The sequence below is a fragment of the Saccostrea echinata genome, unplaced genomic scaffold (genome assembly GCF_033153115.1).
Source record: "Saccostrea echinata isolate AGI-Se365-2 ecotype Australia unplaced genomic scaffold, CSIRO_AGI_Sech_v1 ptg000029l, whole genome shotgun sequence".
NCBI classification, from domain to species: domain Eukaryota; kingdom Metazoa; phylum Mollusca; class Bivalvia; order Ostreida; family Ostreidae; genus Saccostrea; species Saccostrea echinata.
In genome coordinates this window covers 2995858-3013491 of record NW_026889778.1, presented here as the reverse complement: position 1 = coordinate 3013491, position 17634 = coordinate 2995858, and the positions used below count along the sequence as shown (strand labels likewise).

Genomic DNA, 17634 nt, shown 5'->3' with positions numbered 1-17634 from the left:
TTGAGAAGAAGATTTTTTAATGACCCCACCCTATTTTTGTCTTTTCTTGATTATCTCCTCTTGGAAGGGGGCTTGGCCCTTCATTTTTATAATTTAAACTCCTCTTCACCCAAGGATGCTTTGTACAAAGTTTAATTAAAATTGGCCCACTGGTTCTTGAGAAGAAGTTGAAAATGTGAAAAGTTTACAGACGGACGGACAACGGGTGATCTGAAAAGCTCACTTGAGCTTTCAGCTCAGGTGAGCTAAAAAATATTTGGAAAATTTTCTTTAAAACTGAGTTAAACACAAATTTGAAACAAGAGGTCCATGGGCCACAATGCTCACCTGAGTCAATATGGCCATGCTGTTCTTCATCAGCAGATTTCTTCTCCTACATATTCATATGTAAAGCTTTGATTGCCTGTTCTAACCACACCCTTCCCTCAGGTGCCATGTTTTGAATGAAACTGAATCTAAACTATCTGAGGATGCTTCTATATTCATATGACTAATTATGGCTTTGTTGTTCTTGAAAACAGAATTTTAAAGATTTCTGCCACCCTACCCTTCCGGGGGGTGGGGGGGGGGGTTCATGAATTGAACAAACTTAGCTTGAATCTACTCTACCTGGGGATGCTTCAGTATCAATATGACTACTCATGGCTGTGTTGTTCTCGAGAAGAAGATTTTTAAGGATATATTTCCTATATGTTCATTTGTAAAAATTTGATCCCCCATTATGGCCCCAACCTCTTACTGGAGGATGACTTCAAACTTGAATCTACAATACTTGGGGATGCTTCCATATCAATATGACTAGTCATGGCTTTGTTGTTCTTGAAAAGTTTTTAAAATATTTTTTTCCTATATATTCCTATGTAAAACTTCCATCTTTCATTGTGGCCCCATCCTACCCCCAGGGGTCATGATTTGAAAAAACTTGAATCTACACTACCTGAAGATGCCTCTATATCAATATGTGTTGTTCTTGAAAAGATGATTTTTAAAGGTTTTTCCCATATATTCCTATGTAAAACTTTGATCCCCCCAGGGCTCAAAATAATTGATGGCCCGCTGGTCTGGGACCAGGGAATTTTTAGTCTGGGCTAGTACATTGTAGAGGGCATGTGCCCTTTGGGCCAGTGTTTTTTTTTATGCATAACAAAATTCATTTACAGTCGGCTAGTTAACTTGACAGAGTTGTCCATCTAAGTTCTGTCGTTTCTTGTTTTGTTAAGTTGTACTATTAAGTAACAAAGTATAAACAAAATATTACTATTATCATTATGGTTTTGGGTGAGTCTTTTTAAATTCTTTTGGCCTAGTGGGACAGTGAAAGTACTTAGTTGACCGGTAAAAATTTAAGGTGGTAGCCCAAGTGACCAGTGAAAAAAAATAATTATTTCTAGCCCTGTCCCCCATTGTGGCCCCACCCTACCCCGGGGGTCATGATTTGAACAAACTTCAATCTACACAACCTGAGGATGATTCCATATGAATATGACTAATTGTGGCTTTGTTGTTCTTGAGAAGAAGATTTTTAATAATTTTTTCCTATATATTCCTATGTAAAATTTTGATCCCGTATTGTGGCCCCACCCTATCCCCAGGGGTCATCATTTGAACAAACTTGATTCTTCACTACGTGAGGATGATTCCATATCAACATGACTTATTGTGGCTTTTTTGTTCTTGAAAAGAAGATTTTTTAAAGACTTTTCCTATATATTCCTATGTAAAAATTTAATGCCCCATTGTGGCCCCACCCTACCCAAGAGGGTCACGATTTGAACAAACTTAAATCTACTCTACCTGAGGATGCTTCCACATAATTAGGACTAATGATGGCTTTCTTATTTATATGAGAAGATTTTTAAAGATTTTTCCTATATATTCCTATGTAAAACTTTGATTCCCGATTGTGGCCTAACCCTACCCCAGGGGTCATCATTTGAAGAAACTTGAATTTACACTATCTGAGGATGAATCCATATCAATTTGACTAATCGTGGCTTTGTTGTTCTTTAGAAGAAGATTTTTAAAGATTTTTTCTATTTATTCCTATGTTAAACTTTGATCCCTCATTGTGGCCCCACCCTACCCCCAGGGGTTATCATTTGAACAAACTTGAATCTACACTATCTGAGGATGCTTCCATATCAATATGACTAATCATGGATTTATTGTTCTTGAGAAGAAGATTTTGAAAAGTTTTTTTTCCTATATATTCCTATATAAAACTTTGATCCACCATTGCGGCCCCACACTTCCCCCGGGGGTCATTATTTAAAGATATTTGAATCTACACTACGTAATGAAGGTTTCACTTAAGTTTCAACTTTTCTGGCCCAATGGTTCTTGAGAACAAGATTTTTAAAAGATGACACCAAATTTTCACCAATTCTTAATTTTCTCCCCTTGAAAGAGGGTGTGACCCTTCATTTGAACACACTTGAATCCCCTTTGCCAAAGGATGCTATGTGGCAAGTTTGGTTGAAATTGGCCAAGCTGTTCGTGAGAAGAAGTTGGAAATGTTAAAAGTCTACAGACAGACGGATGCCGGACAAAATTTGATCAGAAAAGCTCAATTGAGCTTTCAGCTCAGGTGAGCTAAAAAGTGACGTCAAGATCAAAGGAAAGGTCAAGGTCAAAAAATGTTGATGCACTTGAATAGTTCTTCATAATATGTATCAGCATATGAAGTTTGATGAAATATCTTGAGAAAAGTGAGGTCAAGGTAAATTGACAGTCCAAGGTCAAAAATGTTGATGCCATTGAATAACTCTCACCAATATAAACATATAAAGTTTGATAAAAATATCTTGAATACCTTCTTTGAATTTTAGCCAAACACAAATTTGAGGTCAAGCTCACCTGAGCCAAAAACTTAAGTGGGCGTTTCTATTGGAAAAGTGGTCTGCGTCTATCATTTGTCCTATGAATATGTATCAGAAATTATTTTTACCTTTTAAAACTCCATTTTTCACAATGAAGAGATGTTGATGGACTTCCAGTCCCCTTGTGGACTCTGTAACTTCACCAACATTTTGACGTTGCCCTCTTAATCGCTTCAGCAGTGTTGTTTTTCCAGCCTCAGCACATCCAACAAGTATTCCTCTGGCATGGGAAACAGTTGTCTTCTCCTTCCTCAGAAACTTCTTCAACTCATCAACTTTATCTAAATCATCACTGCCTGGATCTAAACAAAAACATGTTCTTAGAATAATCATCAGAACACATGGCTTTGCATTAAGCAGAATTTGAAATTTTGTTTTAATGCACTATGTAGGCATTTCAGAAAAAAATGCTATTCTGTTATTTTCAAATCTTATCTTTTTAAATCAGATCCAAAATATTATCTGGTTATCTTTGTTGCTTTGGTCTTATGATTTACCTCATGGGCTAAGAACAAGTATGAAATTAAACATTCATTTCAATTTCATTTTAACATGATTGTGAAATATTGCAGAGTCAAACAAAATAGATCATTCAGTGTACATTTTTGGTATTTCAAAGTAAATCATATACAGTACCAATTTTGATGCACCAGATATATTTATTTCTTTTGTAAAGAATAAGAAATTCCGGTGTCTAGATGTCGACAAACATAGAAAATACGGGTGCGTCTTTTTACCACAAGGAACCACAAGGTACCACAAGGAACCACAAGGATACCACAAGGAACCACAAGGAACCCCAGGGATACCACAAGGTACCCCAGGGATACCATATACAACCTTAATTATTCTAAATATAGTTTATATGCACTTGTAAACTACAAAAAAAGGTTTTGAAGGGCAAATTAACACTTTGATTGTCCTTAAACAGAGCAGTTATCCAAGATAAAAATTTAAAAGTAGTATACTTAAACAATTAAGCTCAATTATGCATGTATAGTTTAGAGGAACTTTAATAATATTTTATAAGGTGTAAAAAAATAATCCTGTAACTATGAATGGTGTATTTCAATACACAGAACCAATGGAAACTCACATAAACCCAAAGAATACCATAGGCTTAAGGTACCACAAGAATACCCAAGGGTACCCTAGGAATATCTCAGTGACACCCTATTTAACTTTTAAAAATGTACATGTAAATATGGTTTATATTTGCATTTGTAAATGACATAGTAACTGATTATTGTATTTGTATATAGTGCAATACACAAAACAAAATGATACCCACATAAGAACAAAAGGATAGCCTTCAGTTACCACAAGGACATCCCAGAGTAACCCCAAAAATATCTCAAAATATCCCAAGGACATCCAGTTTGACCTTTATAAATCTAAAAATGGTTTTAATGCTTTTGTAAATAACTTAGTAACTGTTTATTACATATTTTCATACACAAAAGGATACTAAGAACCCCAATTAAGGAAACTCTAGGTATCCAAATAATACCCTTAAGTATCCCAATAAATTTGAGCTATTTCAGTGACATCCAATTCAGCTTTAATAAATGAAAATAAGGTTTTTGTGCATTTCTTAAAATTTTACATTGATCATTATCTGTTTATTGCTTAATTCAATACTCAAAATTAGAGGATTCAAAGGACGTACCCCAAGCATACACCATTGACACCTCATTCAAAATTAATAAATGTCATATTCATTTGTTAGTTAGATATTAAGTCTTTCTGAGGTTTATTTGCATTCACTGTGTACAAGTGAAAGATCATACAGTGTATTATGGTCATCTACCCCAAAATTTCAGCCAATCTGATTGATTAGAATTTTTCACTCATGATTTCAGACAAATTGTCATTTTTTCTGTGTTACCTGCTATATTAATGAACAAGTATATAATTTGTTATTATTAAATGTTATTATTAACCTGAATAAAGAAAATACAACAGTAAATCGTCGTAAAAGTTTTGCAGTATGATGACTATAACTTACAAAACTTTATGCATAAAAAAAATATAACTCATACATGAAGGGGTCATAAAACCTAAATAAACAAATTTAATACAATAGGATAATTTCTGTCAAAGTACCACTATACACCAGAATATCTGTATTATTGTACCCAGCCCAAGTAGCCTTTCGGTGACTTAACTTGCATGGATGATGCATCTAAGGATGTATACTACCACACTTGCTTCAGATGCTGGATCTGACCTATATTTTTTTGGTTGAGAGACCAGAATTTTTTCTTTTTCTTTTTTTTTTTAGTGCAGGTTTCATTCTAGCTGAAGTAACTGTAAGCCCCCTGTGGTGACCAATCTTGCATGAATGATGCCTCAAGGAATGTACACATGCAGATCTATATGGTTTGGTTGCTGAATCTTAGTACATTTTTCTGTATGATTGAACAGTATGATTTAACAAAAAAAAAAAGATGTGGATCAAGCCCATGCCTATATATTACATGTAGTATGTACCTTTTAAAACATCCTACAGGGGCGCGGATCTAGAAATTTTTCAAAGAGGGGGGGGGGGGGGTGAAGAGGAAAAAGGATTGTTATAACATACATATACATACAGTTATAGTTTAACAACTTAATAGGATACACGGATGTAGAAGCGTTTTCAAAAGTAAGGGTGAGGGCAGCCAGGGAAAAAATATGGATTTCATGAAAATTTTTGTTAAAAAAAAAAAGTAAAGGAAAAAAAAACTCCGAACCCAAAAATCCTAATTTGTAGGGGGGGAAGTGGGGGCATTTTCTTTCAACAACCAAATTTATTCATACATTACTACGGTACATTAGCCTTTCACTGAACAATTTCTATCGTAAAAACACAACAAAAAATTGGGTCTCCCCCTCTCCCTCTCTCTCTATCTATGTGTCTCTTATTAGCAAATCCAAAAGGGGTGGGGGGGGTTGCAAATCCCTGTATCTCCCCCCCCCCAGGATCGGCCACTGCTACACGGACCAAACGTTGAAATCTTGCACTAATTACTACCCCAATATTTATAAAGGTTAGACTTTGTTGTACTTATAAATAACATTTAGTTGACTTGTACATCAAGATGACCTACGTAATATCTTTGATTTAATACTTATGTTTTGATAGTTTCTCAAGTACATGTACATGCCAGTTTTGCTGCATTTGATAAATATTTAACTTAAAATTTTTAATAAGTTTTGTTTGATTCATTGCATCAATCTTAATACTATAAATATTTTGGCACATAATTACAGGTACATGTACCGGTAATGTTTTAATTCGGATCTTTATAAATTCATTAATACTTTTCAAAAAAATATCAAAATCTATTCTCATGCAAGTTTATTACAATTTACAAATTCAGTACAACTGATTAATTTTCTCTTATAGGAATAGTAAATAGCTATATGGCTACCCTGGTACTTGTCTCAATCTATGTACTGGTTAGATTAAAAACTTTTTATATACATGTATTAAATTTTTAGGTCACAAAGAAGAGGATCCACATTCACTTTAAATTTTCTTTGCAAAATCACAACCTGGATTTTTAATAAAATTATTTTTTGAAAAAATGCATACAATTTTTGAACTCTGAGAAACACAAAAAGAAATAATTTAGACTGTAACATTATCATTATAAAGTGAGATCTGTTAAGTTCTCCACAAACCATAAAGTTTGGTGTTTCTTTTTAAATGTTTTTAATTAGCTCAAAATGGGTTTTGAATTTATTTGAGGTAATCAATTTCCAGTCAATTGAGTTTAATATTAATATGTGATAATTAACCCTTGGCCAACTTTTTCAAACATGTTTTAATTTATGCTATGTATTAATTTTACCAATGGCAGGTGCCATTTATGATTTATTGATGCAGGAAAGAATGGGTTATATATGATTTTTTTAACATGTTACATTCAAAATTATTGCCCATCTTTAGCAGCATGATCTGTAGAAATGTTGAAAGTACCGGTGTAGTAGAATTTTGGGGAAAAAATGGGTCAGCTTCAGGTATTTTTGTAAAAAATATTTAATTTATTTAATTAACAGTATCCAGCTAAATACAGTGACACAATTTAATGTTTACACTAATGTATGTAAATGGTACAAGAAAAATTATACATGTATAAGTTTATCAATAATCATTACATTATTAAATACCAGGTATATTTTTTCACTAACCATGCAGATTTACTTTTGTTTATATACCTAAGGTATGGTGTAACCAGTCTTGTGTACCTTGTGTATACACAAGTTAATCACTGAAAACTGTTGATTATTCCTATTAATTATCACTGTTGATTACCTGAAATGGTGGATCTATACATGCAAACAAGGCACCATATACACAAGAGTCTCGTTCTCAATATGTCACTGAAATACATGCTTGCTATTTTTCATACTTCTTTATTAGTAAATGGATATTTACTTTTCTATTAACTGGAAAATAAATAATATATTCTGTACTATCTATATAGACATCCATACAATTAAAGTATTAATTTCATAATACATGTTTCAATCTTTATGGAGAAATTTAATAAGTTTGAATTCATTTCCATAACAAAACTCAATGTTTGACATCCTTTTTAAATAATTGTTTTTAAATTTGAAATTATTAAGGAATTAACTCTATGAAAACACTGCATGAAGAAAATAATTTTGTTGAGAAAAGTTCTTGTGTTTATATAAATGTAAATTAACAAAAATTATTGTTGTTTACTTCATTATTGGATATGGGTGAATTAAAAAATATTGACTAAAATTTGAAATTTTAGAGAAAATTAAGTTTGTTTTTAAATTAATTAACATATATATATATTTACAAGATCAGATAATGTATAAATATTCTAGTTATTTTTTTTTTAAGGGTCAATACGAATACACAAATCCATAGAAAAGTTTCAGAATTTTTATTTACAGAATTTATTAAAAAAATAACAATTTTTAAAATTATGAAAATAAAACACGCCTCCACCAAAAATATATTTGACCATGTGCACAGCATAACTTAAACCCATGTGGAACGTTAATTTAAAAAAAAGTGTTACAATTAATTCCCAATAAATTACTTTGAATTAAATTTATATGATCTTCTGATTCCAATCTGCTTTTTTCATAAAGTTATTCAATTAAATTTGAAAATGTATTAAATTTTCAAATACAGAAAAAAATATTTACCTACCTACCTACCCAACTTGAAATTTTAGGGTCAGGTGAGGGGAAACAGAAATATCTTTAATATTAATGGTCTAATTTTTTTTTTTAAATACAAGATTTTGAAGGGATCCTCTTTAACCTTATTTTGTTGCACTCTTGACTTCTGATGTTTATTAAAAAACATCATCTTAAATTCATAATGCAATCATTTTAAATTTTGTAAAGCAGTTCATTGTTTGAAAATTGGAAAACATTTTATTTTTTAAATACCCAGGGGCAAAGATGGTTTTGAAAGAAATAATTTTGAAAAAGGCATTGTTGCTCAACACAACTATAAGCATTTTATTTTGCTTCATACCCAGGAGCAGAAAGATTTTCAAAGATTTTAATAAATGCTTAACAATATGTATCACATACCAATAGATCCACAACCTAACACCAGAACCCCTAGCTGACCCAGGGGCCACCACACCATGCATTTAATATGTTTGCTGAATTAAATATCGTAGAGTAGAGAATAATGCTTTTCATCATATTTACCCTAAAACTCTGACCCTTGGGCCATGAATATCACAAATGATAGAGGGCTCAATGCCTATTACAATCATGTCAACAGTTTGATTTCCAGGAGTCCCACCCCTCAAGCCCAGAAAGGGGGAAGGGTTAGGCACCATGAAATTCAAAATTCATGTTTCCCTTTAACCATAGATGCTATATGCCAAAATTGGTTAAAATTGGATCAGCAGTTCAAGCAAAAGTCGAACAGTTTTTCGGACCCTCTCGTCTGCACCTTTGGTAAATGCTCCAAAGTCCTAACATATAACCGGATTTGAATAAATTGAATCTACACTCCCTGAGGATGCTTCCATATAAATATGACCAATCATAGCTTTGCTGTTCTTGAGAAGAAGATTTTTAAAGATTTTCCCTATAAATTCCTATGTAAGACTTTTATCGTCTATTATTGTGATTCAGTCCTACCCCTCAGGGGTCATATATGATTTGATCAAATTTGAATCTACACAACCAGAGGATACTTCCATTTAAATATGACCAATCATTCCTATGTAGAATTTTGATTGTCCATTGTGGTCCTGCCCTACCCCGGATATCTTGATTTGAAAAAAAACTTGAATCTATTCTACCTGAGGATATTTTCATATTTTAGTTTCATTTTTTGCTGACCCAGTTTTGGTTCATGAGAAGATTTTTAAGAGATGCCATTAATTTTTCACTAATTTTTAATTTATCTCCCCTTGGAAGAGGGCGTGGTACTTCATTTGAACAAATTTGAATCCCTTTCACCCAAGAATACCTTGTGGTAAGTTTGGTTGAAATTGGCCCAGTTGTTTTTGAGAAGAAATCAAAAGTGTGAAAAGTTTACAGATAGATGGACAGCTGGATGGACAGGTGCACGCTGGACAATATGTGATCAGAAATAATAAACAGTTAATTAGCAAATGCATTTAAACTATGATTAGATTTTTTAAAAGTTTAATTAAGTGTCATTAAAGTGTCATTTTGATATTCTGTACGTACATTGGTCTATCCTAGTGGTACAGGGGACATGACATTAGGGTTCTTATTGGGTATTGACTGATGGTTTGTGTATTGAAATGAACAATAAACCATTAACTTTTTATACATCATAAAAATACAATCTCTCCCTCTGAACTATGCATGCATAATTTAGCTGAAATTAGTGAATTTAATTTAGATATTACCTTCAGTTGGTTTAATAGCGCCATACTGAACCTATTTAAGACAATTAAAGTGTTAATTTGCCCTTCAAATTTTTTTTTTGTAGTTTACAAGTGCATATAAACCATATTTAGAATAATTAAGGTTGTATATGGTGTCCCTGGGGTACCTTGTGGTATCCCTGGGGTTCCTTGTGGTATCCTTGTGGTTCCTTGTGGTTCCTTGTGGTACCTTGTGGTTCCTTGTGGTAAAAAGACGTACCCTAGAAAATACTATTTTTGTAGCAGAAAAAAAGTTATTATTTTTCTACTCATGAAATAAGAAATTTAACTATACGTCATCTAACCAACCTTAAGAAGTTTTAAAAACAATAAACCATTGTCTAAGAACATAAAATGTTTATAACAGCAAGTTATAAAGGTGAGGAGAGAAAACAGTGATTTATGTCATATTTTTTCCCCACTTTTATGGTCGAAGTAGCACGATACCATGGAACTATTCACTGAACATGAGCTCACCCAAAATTGTACACCTTATATTCCATGATTTTAAAAGAAAATTGAAATTATTTTTCTTTTGGTTCTTCAGGAAGTTATTTACTTTTCAACATAATAAAATACGGAACAAAAAGGTTTTTACATTAAAAAAGTACTGAAAGAAAATGATTAAGTAGCATGATAAAGTGAGCCCCCCCCCCCCCCCCCCCCGGGGAAAAAATTTTTTGTGGGAGGGGGGTATAAAATATATATAAATCTTAATTTGGTTTCATTTTTAATCTGCAAATATTCCATGTAATAAACATGTAGAATGTCAACCCAGTACACAGTGTAGATTTACTGAACACCTGCTACAGAAATACACAACATTCCTAGACAGAGCTGTGTTAATATCAATGGTGTCTATATCTAACTGTCAACATTGTACAAAATGTTTGTAGTCAATGTGATGGAATTTTGTTTGAATGGAGTATTGAAAGAACCATATATCAACTACTGATAAGAAGTAGCACCATTGCCCCCTCCAACCCCCTAATTTTCACCCCCCCCCCCACACACACACACATATACACCACACCCATTTTACATCCATTTTTTCCATTTCATGACATTTGTAGAGACCTATTAAGTTAACCTGCAAACCACCCAATGTATCCATTACCTGACATTAACAGAGGAATATAAAATCATGTCAACCCAAACAGAAGACAGAATCAATGAGAGATATTGTACAAATCTTTGACAGTCAGGGAACTGAACACTTTATACAAGATGTAGGACAGAATCTATGTCAAGTCTCCTCAGCACAAAATCAGGAGTAGTTTGTCAAAGACTACAATGTTAACAACTAAACTAAGTATGTATTAAAATAACCCTAACTAAATCTTACGTATATCATCTGAAAATTATATAGTTATAAATTACAACTTATAAATTAATATCCTAATCTTAAAATCATTTCTTGTGAATTAATGCAACAAGTTAGAATTCAATTAACCATGTCATGTAATTACAATTAAAACTATCACTATGAATATTCATTAATGTCTTGTAATTACACATAAAATAATGACTATAATATATTGTACACACTAAACATTGTACAACAAAACATATAATTATACTTGTGTATTACTTACCAGTCAGATTATCCCCTCCATTGATAAGTCTGTATATGTTTACTGTGTTGTTGTTAAATGATCCCACCCAGAGAAGGTTAGTGTTGTCATCATAACTCAGGCCCAATGGTGTGTATATCCCGTGTTCAGCTGTCAGTATCAATGACAGGAATTGTCCGTCTTTATCAATCATCTGTACTGTGTGGGTGTTATCATCACACACCAGGATGTGTGACAGCGCGTCAGTACAGATTCCACGTGGTCGTAGTCGTGATCCTGATGGGTGTCCTGTGTAGGAGAAGCGGTGTTTACCTACACCATCTGTTACCACTACACCACGGTATAAGTCAGACACAATAACATCTCCATTGCGGTTCTCTGTGATGTAGATAGGATCACTATACAGTCCCTGACCTGTGTTGTTGTCGTGCTGTATGGTCTGTATGTGTTGTCCTGTGTTATTGTAACGGTTTACCTGGGCTGTCCTTGTATCATATCTATACATCCCGACCAGCAGGTCTCCAGTGGAGGGGCAGCTGTAGACACACTGTGGTCTCCATGGTGCTGTGTTGTACTTTATTAATGTACTCTGTACTGTGTGATCTGTAGACAGTTTGTTGATGTTACCGTATATGTCTATATAAATTAAATCACCGTCTCTAGTCACTGTGTGTACTCCACTATAACTACTTATATCTGTCAGATGATGTAGTTTATCCCCTGCTGTGTTTGTCAAGATGAGATTGTACACATCACTGATCCAGACCCGGTCTGATGTTACACGGGTAATGTGATGACAATCACTAACACCTGGCACTCTGACAGATTTCTGTAACACTAATCTATACATCATTGACAGCAGACATTTATTTCATCTTTATCCTGTGGTTTTATAACAGAATCCCGTGTAGATTTCCTCAGTCAGGGAGATTTCTCTGTAAATTACAACATTGTGTTAGAATTATCAACATCAATAACAGGGCTCTGTTCATAATGTACTCATTTACTAATGTTTTGGTTTTAAGAATTCATAGAATTGAATAGAATTAACAGATAAACATAGATACATTTACACTGGGTGCTGAATGCTTTGTCTCAATCAATAGCAGCCTTCAAGTGTTCTCAATCAAACCTGTTTCATAAATTAATATTTAAAAATTAAAATAATATCAATTATTAATTACTGGAAAACATTTAAGATTCTTATAGATGATTATATGAATTCATTTAAAACTTGAAATTCTATAACATTGTATTTACAATCCAGTGTGTAAACTTTATAATTCATAAAAGAATAATCATGATTAATACTGCTTTCTTACAAATACTAATTCATAAGTTATAACATTAAAACAGGGTAAGATAGAGATGTTCTACTATAACACTCTATAGATAGGTATGATTACAGTGTGTTTTCACACAGTTATATAAACTAATATAAAGTAACAGAGAAATGTATACCACACTGATTTCTTGTATCTGGTAATTTTTCATCTTGTGTCTGTGTTCTGGGTAGAGAAAACAAAGAAAATTATCATATATCACGTCTATAAAAAAGTTTATACTTGATTTATCTAATTTTATTCAATCATGACAAAATTGTGTATATTTTTTGAAATAACAATTTAAGAGCCATTCTCTGTAATGACTTGAACTTTTATATAGGAGCTGTGGCATGCATCGTCTCAGAATTTCTCCAAACTCTCTATGATAAAAGTCTTTGATACCTTAAACTCAAATCAGGCAAAAATTGGTTGCTACGTGTCATGGTTACCATAGCAACATGTCCTAAAGTTTGAAAAATGGCATTTTTCAACATGTTCAGAGTCCCATAGTTAACGTTTGCAGCAAAGCAAACAAGTGGCAATGACCGTTTTTGAAAGTTGAAGGCATGGTGTCTTAAATGCATGATAAACATGGTTGGTAAATCATCTATAACATACGTTACTATGGAAACAAAGTATTCAAAAGTAATAAATTTGTTCATTTAATTTTATAAAGTCATACACTTAAGAATAAAAACAATTATAGGTTAAAATGCAAGCAAATAATAGAGAAGAGATCCTTGTAACACATACCAAAGACAAAATATGATATTTCTTATAGGTTGGCAATGGTTGCCATGGTTTTAATACCACGAAGGGATTTTAAATTTACTTTCTTAGTGTTTTAATCTTATCCTATATTTTTAAAAAGCATATTTCTATATAACTGATGATCAATTTTTAAAAGCCTTGGTGTGACCCTAATTTTCACATTTCAAAAAATTCAATATCAATTCTTTAAACAGTGCGTTGCTATGGAAATAAGACGATAAAAACATGCATAAAAATCTGAAAAATACTCTGTTTCCTTGGATACGTACCGTTGTATGTAGATTCCCAAAACTTTAATGATTGATATATGTGAACAACTAACCTGACTTTCAATTTTGGCTACCACCCAGTCTCTAGCTGGATGCAAAAAGCTGGCACATAGGGTCTAATATTGACAAAAAATTAACAAAATCGAACATTTTCTCTTCTTGGTAACCATAGCAACAATGTTGTATTTTTCAACAACCTTTATCAATATATGATATTCAACTTTAGTTCTAACAACTTTAGTTCTAAGAGATAAGTACTATTCAAGGTGATTAAAATAATATTTTTCTTGATTAAAAGTTAGTAAATTCCAAAAGCAGCAAAAAAAATCTCACTTTAAACAACTAGTACGTTGTTTCCATGGTTACACTGCAAAGTAACAATTAATCCCAATTTTTCTTATGTTGTCGGTGTTGCAAGGTCCTAAGGATGCATAAGTGCCAGTCAAGAATTTTATTGTTTTTTCTCTAGATAGTAGCATTGACCAAATCATAGCAACAGATTTTGCATGGTGACACTGTGTTACCATGGCAACCATGAAAGTTATTTTTAGAATAATATTGCCAATACCTAATTACATGAGGTCAAATATTTTTCATTGTTTTTCTTACATTTTTGATTGAGTTTGATCATGTAACATCTATCATTTGTGACTATAGAGCGTTTTTCAGCATTTTTCAGCATCTAAAATGTATTCCAAATGTACCCATGGTTACCTCTTACTTAGAGATAAATTCTAAATAGTTTTTTTATAGCATAAGTGGCAACAAGGTGTCATGTTTTTGGGAGAATAGTTTGTTTGTTTTTCTTAGTCTTTATTAAGGCTTAATAAAGATTTAAAGTAGCTGAAAATCTCAATTTTTTCAACTTTTCTGGCTGTAACCATGGCAACCAAGACACATAGGAACGAAATTTTATTTGATATATGTTTCTGGTGTCAAGTTGTAATAATGGGCAAAGTTTCATCAAAATCGGTGACCATGCGTGGCAGAAATTTAAGTGGTTACAGAGAATCACTATTAAATCTTTATAGCTTTAATCTTGATCCATTGTTTGCTTTACCTTGATTAATTTTAGTCATTCTTAAACTAGAACTGTCCCCCCCCCCCCCCCCCCCCCCCCCCCCGCAGGTTTTCAGAGAAGTCACTAATAGTAGTATTTGATGGATCTAAGAGGTGTTCACAATTTGTTCAAACATTTAGATTGAAAATTTACTGGTAATTGCTCATTAAGTTTTTTAATGAATGAAACTAAGGCACAGCCTAATAAAACATCAATACTTATAATAATTTTTTTTTATTACATTGAAAAAATAAATAACAATTTTCAAGTATTTCTCTGTTGGAAAGTATGGATGCATTATTTATCCATTTTTTCTACAGTGACTATAGGTCAAGATTATGACACACCCTCAGATCATAAGCAATCTTTCTGTGAAGTGGAAACTCCCAACATCCCAACATTATTCTCCATTAGAAAGATACAGACCGGACATGAATTATGAACTTTTTCTGTCAGTGACCTTGAACTTGCCCAAATGACCTTGGGTCAAAGTCACGACATACCCTCAGGTCATAAGCAATCTTTGTGTAAAATGGAAACTCATCAAGTTTATCAATAAGAAAGATATGGGCCGGACACAAATTATGAACTTTTTCTTTCAGTGACCTTGAACTTGCCCAAATGACCTTGGGTCAAGGTCATGACACACCATCAGGTCATAAGAAATCTTTCTGTGAAGTGAAAACGTCCAACATCCCAACATTATTCTCCAAAAGAAAGATATAGACCAGACATGAATTATGAACTTTTTTCTGTCAGTGACCTTGAACTTGCCAAAATGACCTTGGGTCAAAGTCATGACACACCCTCAGGTCATAAGCAATCTTTGTGTAAAATGGAAACAATAAGAAAGATATGGACTGGACACAAATTATAAACTTTTTCTTTCAGTGACCTTGAACTTGCCCAAATGACCTTGGGTCAAGATCATGACACACTCTCAGGTCATAAGCAATCTTTGTGTAAAATGGGAGATGTGGACCAGACACGAATTATGAGCTTTTTCTTTCAGTGACCTTGAACTTGCCCAAATGACCTTGGGTAAAGGTCATGACACACCCTTAGGTCATGGACATTCTTTGTGTGAAGTAGTAGATTAATATTCTAATGTTCCTCCGTAAGAAAGATATGGATCGGACACGTTTGCACAGACAAACAGACAGCTGGACAGACGGACGGACAAGGTGATTCCTATATACCCCCTAAACTTCGTTTGCGGGGGGTATAAAAAAACAACTAAATGTACTGAATTCATTTACTTTATAGATTAAGAACTTAAAAACTTTTACATGTGAAGAAAATGTGTAAACCTGCAGAGTGGTGATTTTTGGTCCTCTTAGCAACTGCTCAGCACATTCTGAGAAATCTGTAAAACAAATTCAGAACATTAAGCTGTATACAAGTATATAATGTGTTTGAACTTGTAAACACTGTAGCTATATAGGTGTACATATAATGCTATTGTTGGTTATGTTTTGATCTACAAGACAAGTATCTTAATGCTTTCACAAGGTTCATGTGATATTCCCATGTAAACAATATCACCAAGATCGTAGTCTTATAAACTTCTGAATTGAACTGAAAATATTTCTCTAGAACATGAATGCCTCACCCAATAATACAAATGTATTGAAATATGAAACAAGAGTTTTATATTCCTATGTGAATCTTTGATCTCCTACTTTGGGAACACCCCGCTTCCAGGGGCCATGGTTTGAACAAAATTTAATCTGCACTACATCAGGAAGTATTCATATAAATTTTATCTTCTATTGGCTGTGTGGTTCTTAAAGAGATTACAGGAAGTACAGAGTCCGCATCCCCACTTCTGCAAAATTCTATTTTTTAAATTGCCGATATAAAATTTTCTAAATGTGATCAGGGACTTGCCAAAATGACCTTGCTTTTTAAAATAATATACATTCTCTGCTCTTAACCAAATATGGACATCCAATGTTTCTCTGTTGGAAAATTATGGACGTGACATGAATTTTACACTTTCTCTGCCAGTGACCTTGAACTTGACACAATGACCTTTGGTCAAAACTATTACAGACCTTCAGCTCACAAACAATCTGTGTTGAAGTTTCAACTTCGAATTCTTATCAATTACAGAGTAACGAAGTAAGAATGAACTTCAAGATTTCTTCAAATAGAAAGTTTTGGAACATAAAAAAAATTAAACTTTTTTTGCCAGTGACCTTGAACTTGCCAGACCTCTGGTCAAGATCATGGCATACCCTCAGGTCACAATCTTTGTACCATTATAAGCTTCCAATGAATCTCTCTTACAAATTATAGCCTGGATATGATTGCATAGATAGACAGCTAGTCAGACAGATGGACAAGGTGATTCCTGTGTACCCCGCCCTCAAACATAGTATGCTGGGGGTTTAAAAAACTATTATGAAAAATAGTGCATAACATATTCACAGTATGGCATAAAATTTGTCTTAACTAGATTTACTGTGAGCAAGCTCACTAAATAATACCCCCACTGAATTTTTTTAAAGTGATCATTCCAATTTTTTAAATGTGACCTTGAACTTGCCATTAAGACCTTGGTTAAAAAAATGACATCCTCTTGTCATTACTAATATTTCAGAGAATTATGGACAGGCAATGTTTCTCTATCTGAAAATTATTGAGCTGTTATGCATTTTACCCTTTTTGAAACAGTTATTTTGAACTTCCTGGAGTGACCTTGGCTCATGGTCATGACACACCTTCAGATCAAAATCAATCTCTGTACCAAGTATAAGCTTCCATTGATTCTCCATTACAAAGTCACATTAAAGTGCAGACAAGAATTTTATACTTTTTGTGTCAGTGACCTTAAACTTGCTAAAATGACCTT

At 33.2% G+C, this 17634-nt stretch overlaps 1 protein-coding gene across 2 annotated transcripts in view; it reads right to left on the bottom strand.

The window, feature by feature from the left end:
* Nucleotides 1-12251, bottom strand: part of LOC133195479 (uncharacterized) — a 56039-nt gene extending 43788 nt beyond the window's left edge. The window contains exons 1-2 of one of the 2 annotated variants that reach the window (XM_061331332.1): nucleotides 11374-12251; nucleotides 2948-3160 (exon numbers count right to left, since the gene is read on the bottom strand). In XM_061331332.1, the coding sequence (XP_061187316.1) occupies nucleotides 2948-3160; nucleotides 11374-12205 (1045 nt within the window). In that variant the 5' untranslated portion in view covers nucleotides 12206-12251. Of the gene's footprint in view, nucleotides 1-2947; nucleotides 3182-11373 lie in introns of both variants that reach the window. The other variant, XM_061331331.1, reaches the window with a different exon arrangement.
* Between the last annotated feature and the right edge of the window lie 5383 nt (nucleotides 12252-17634).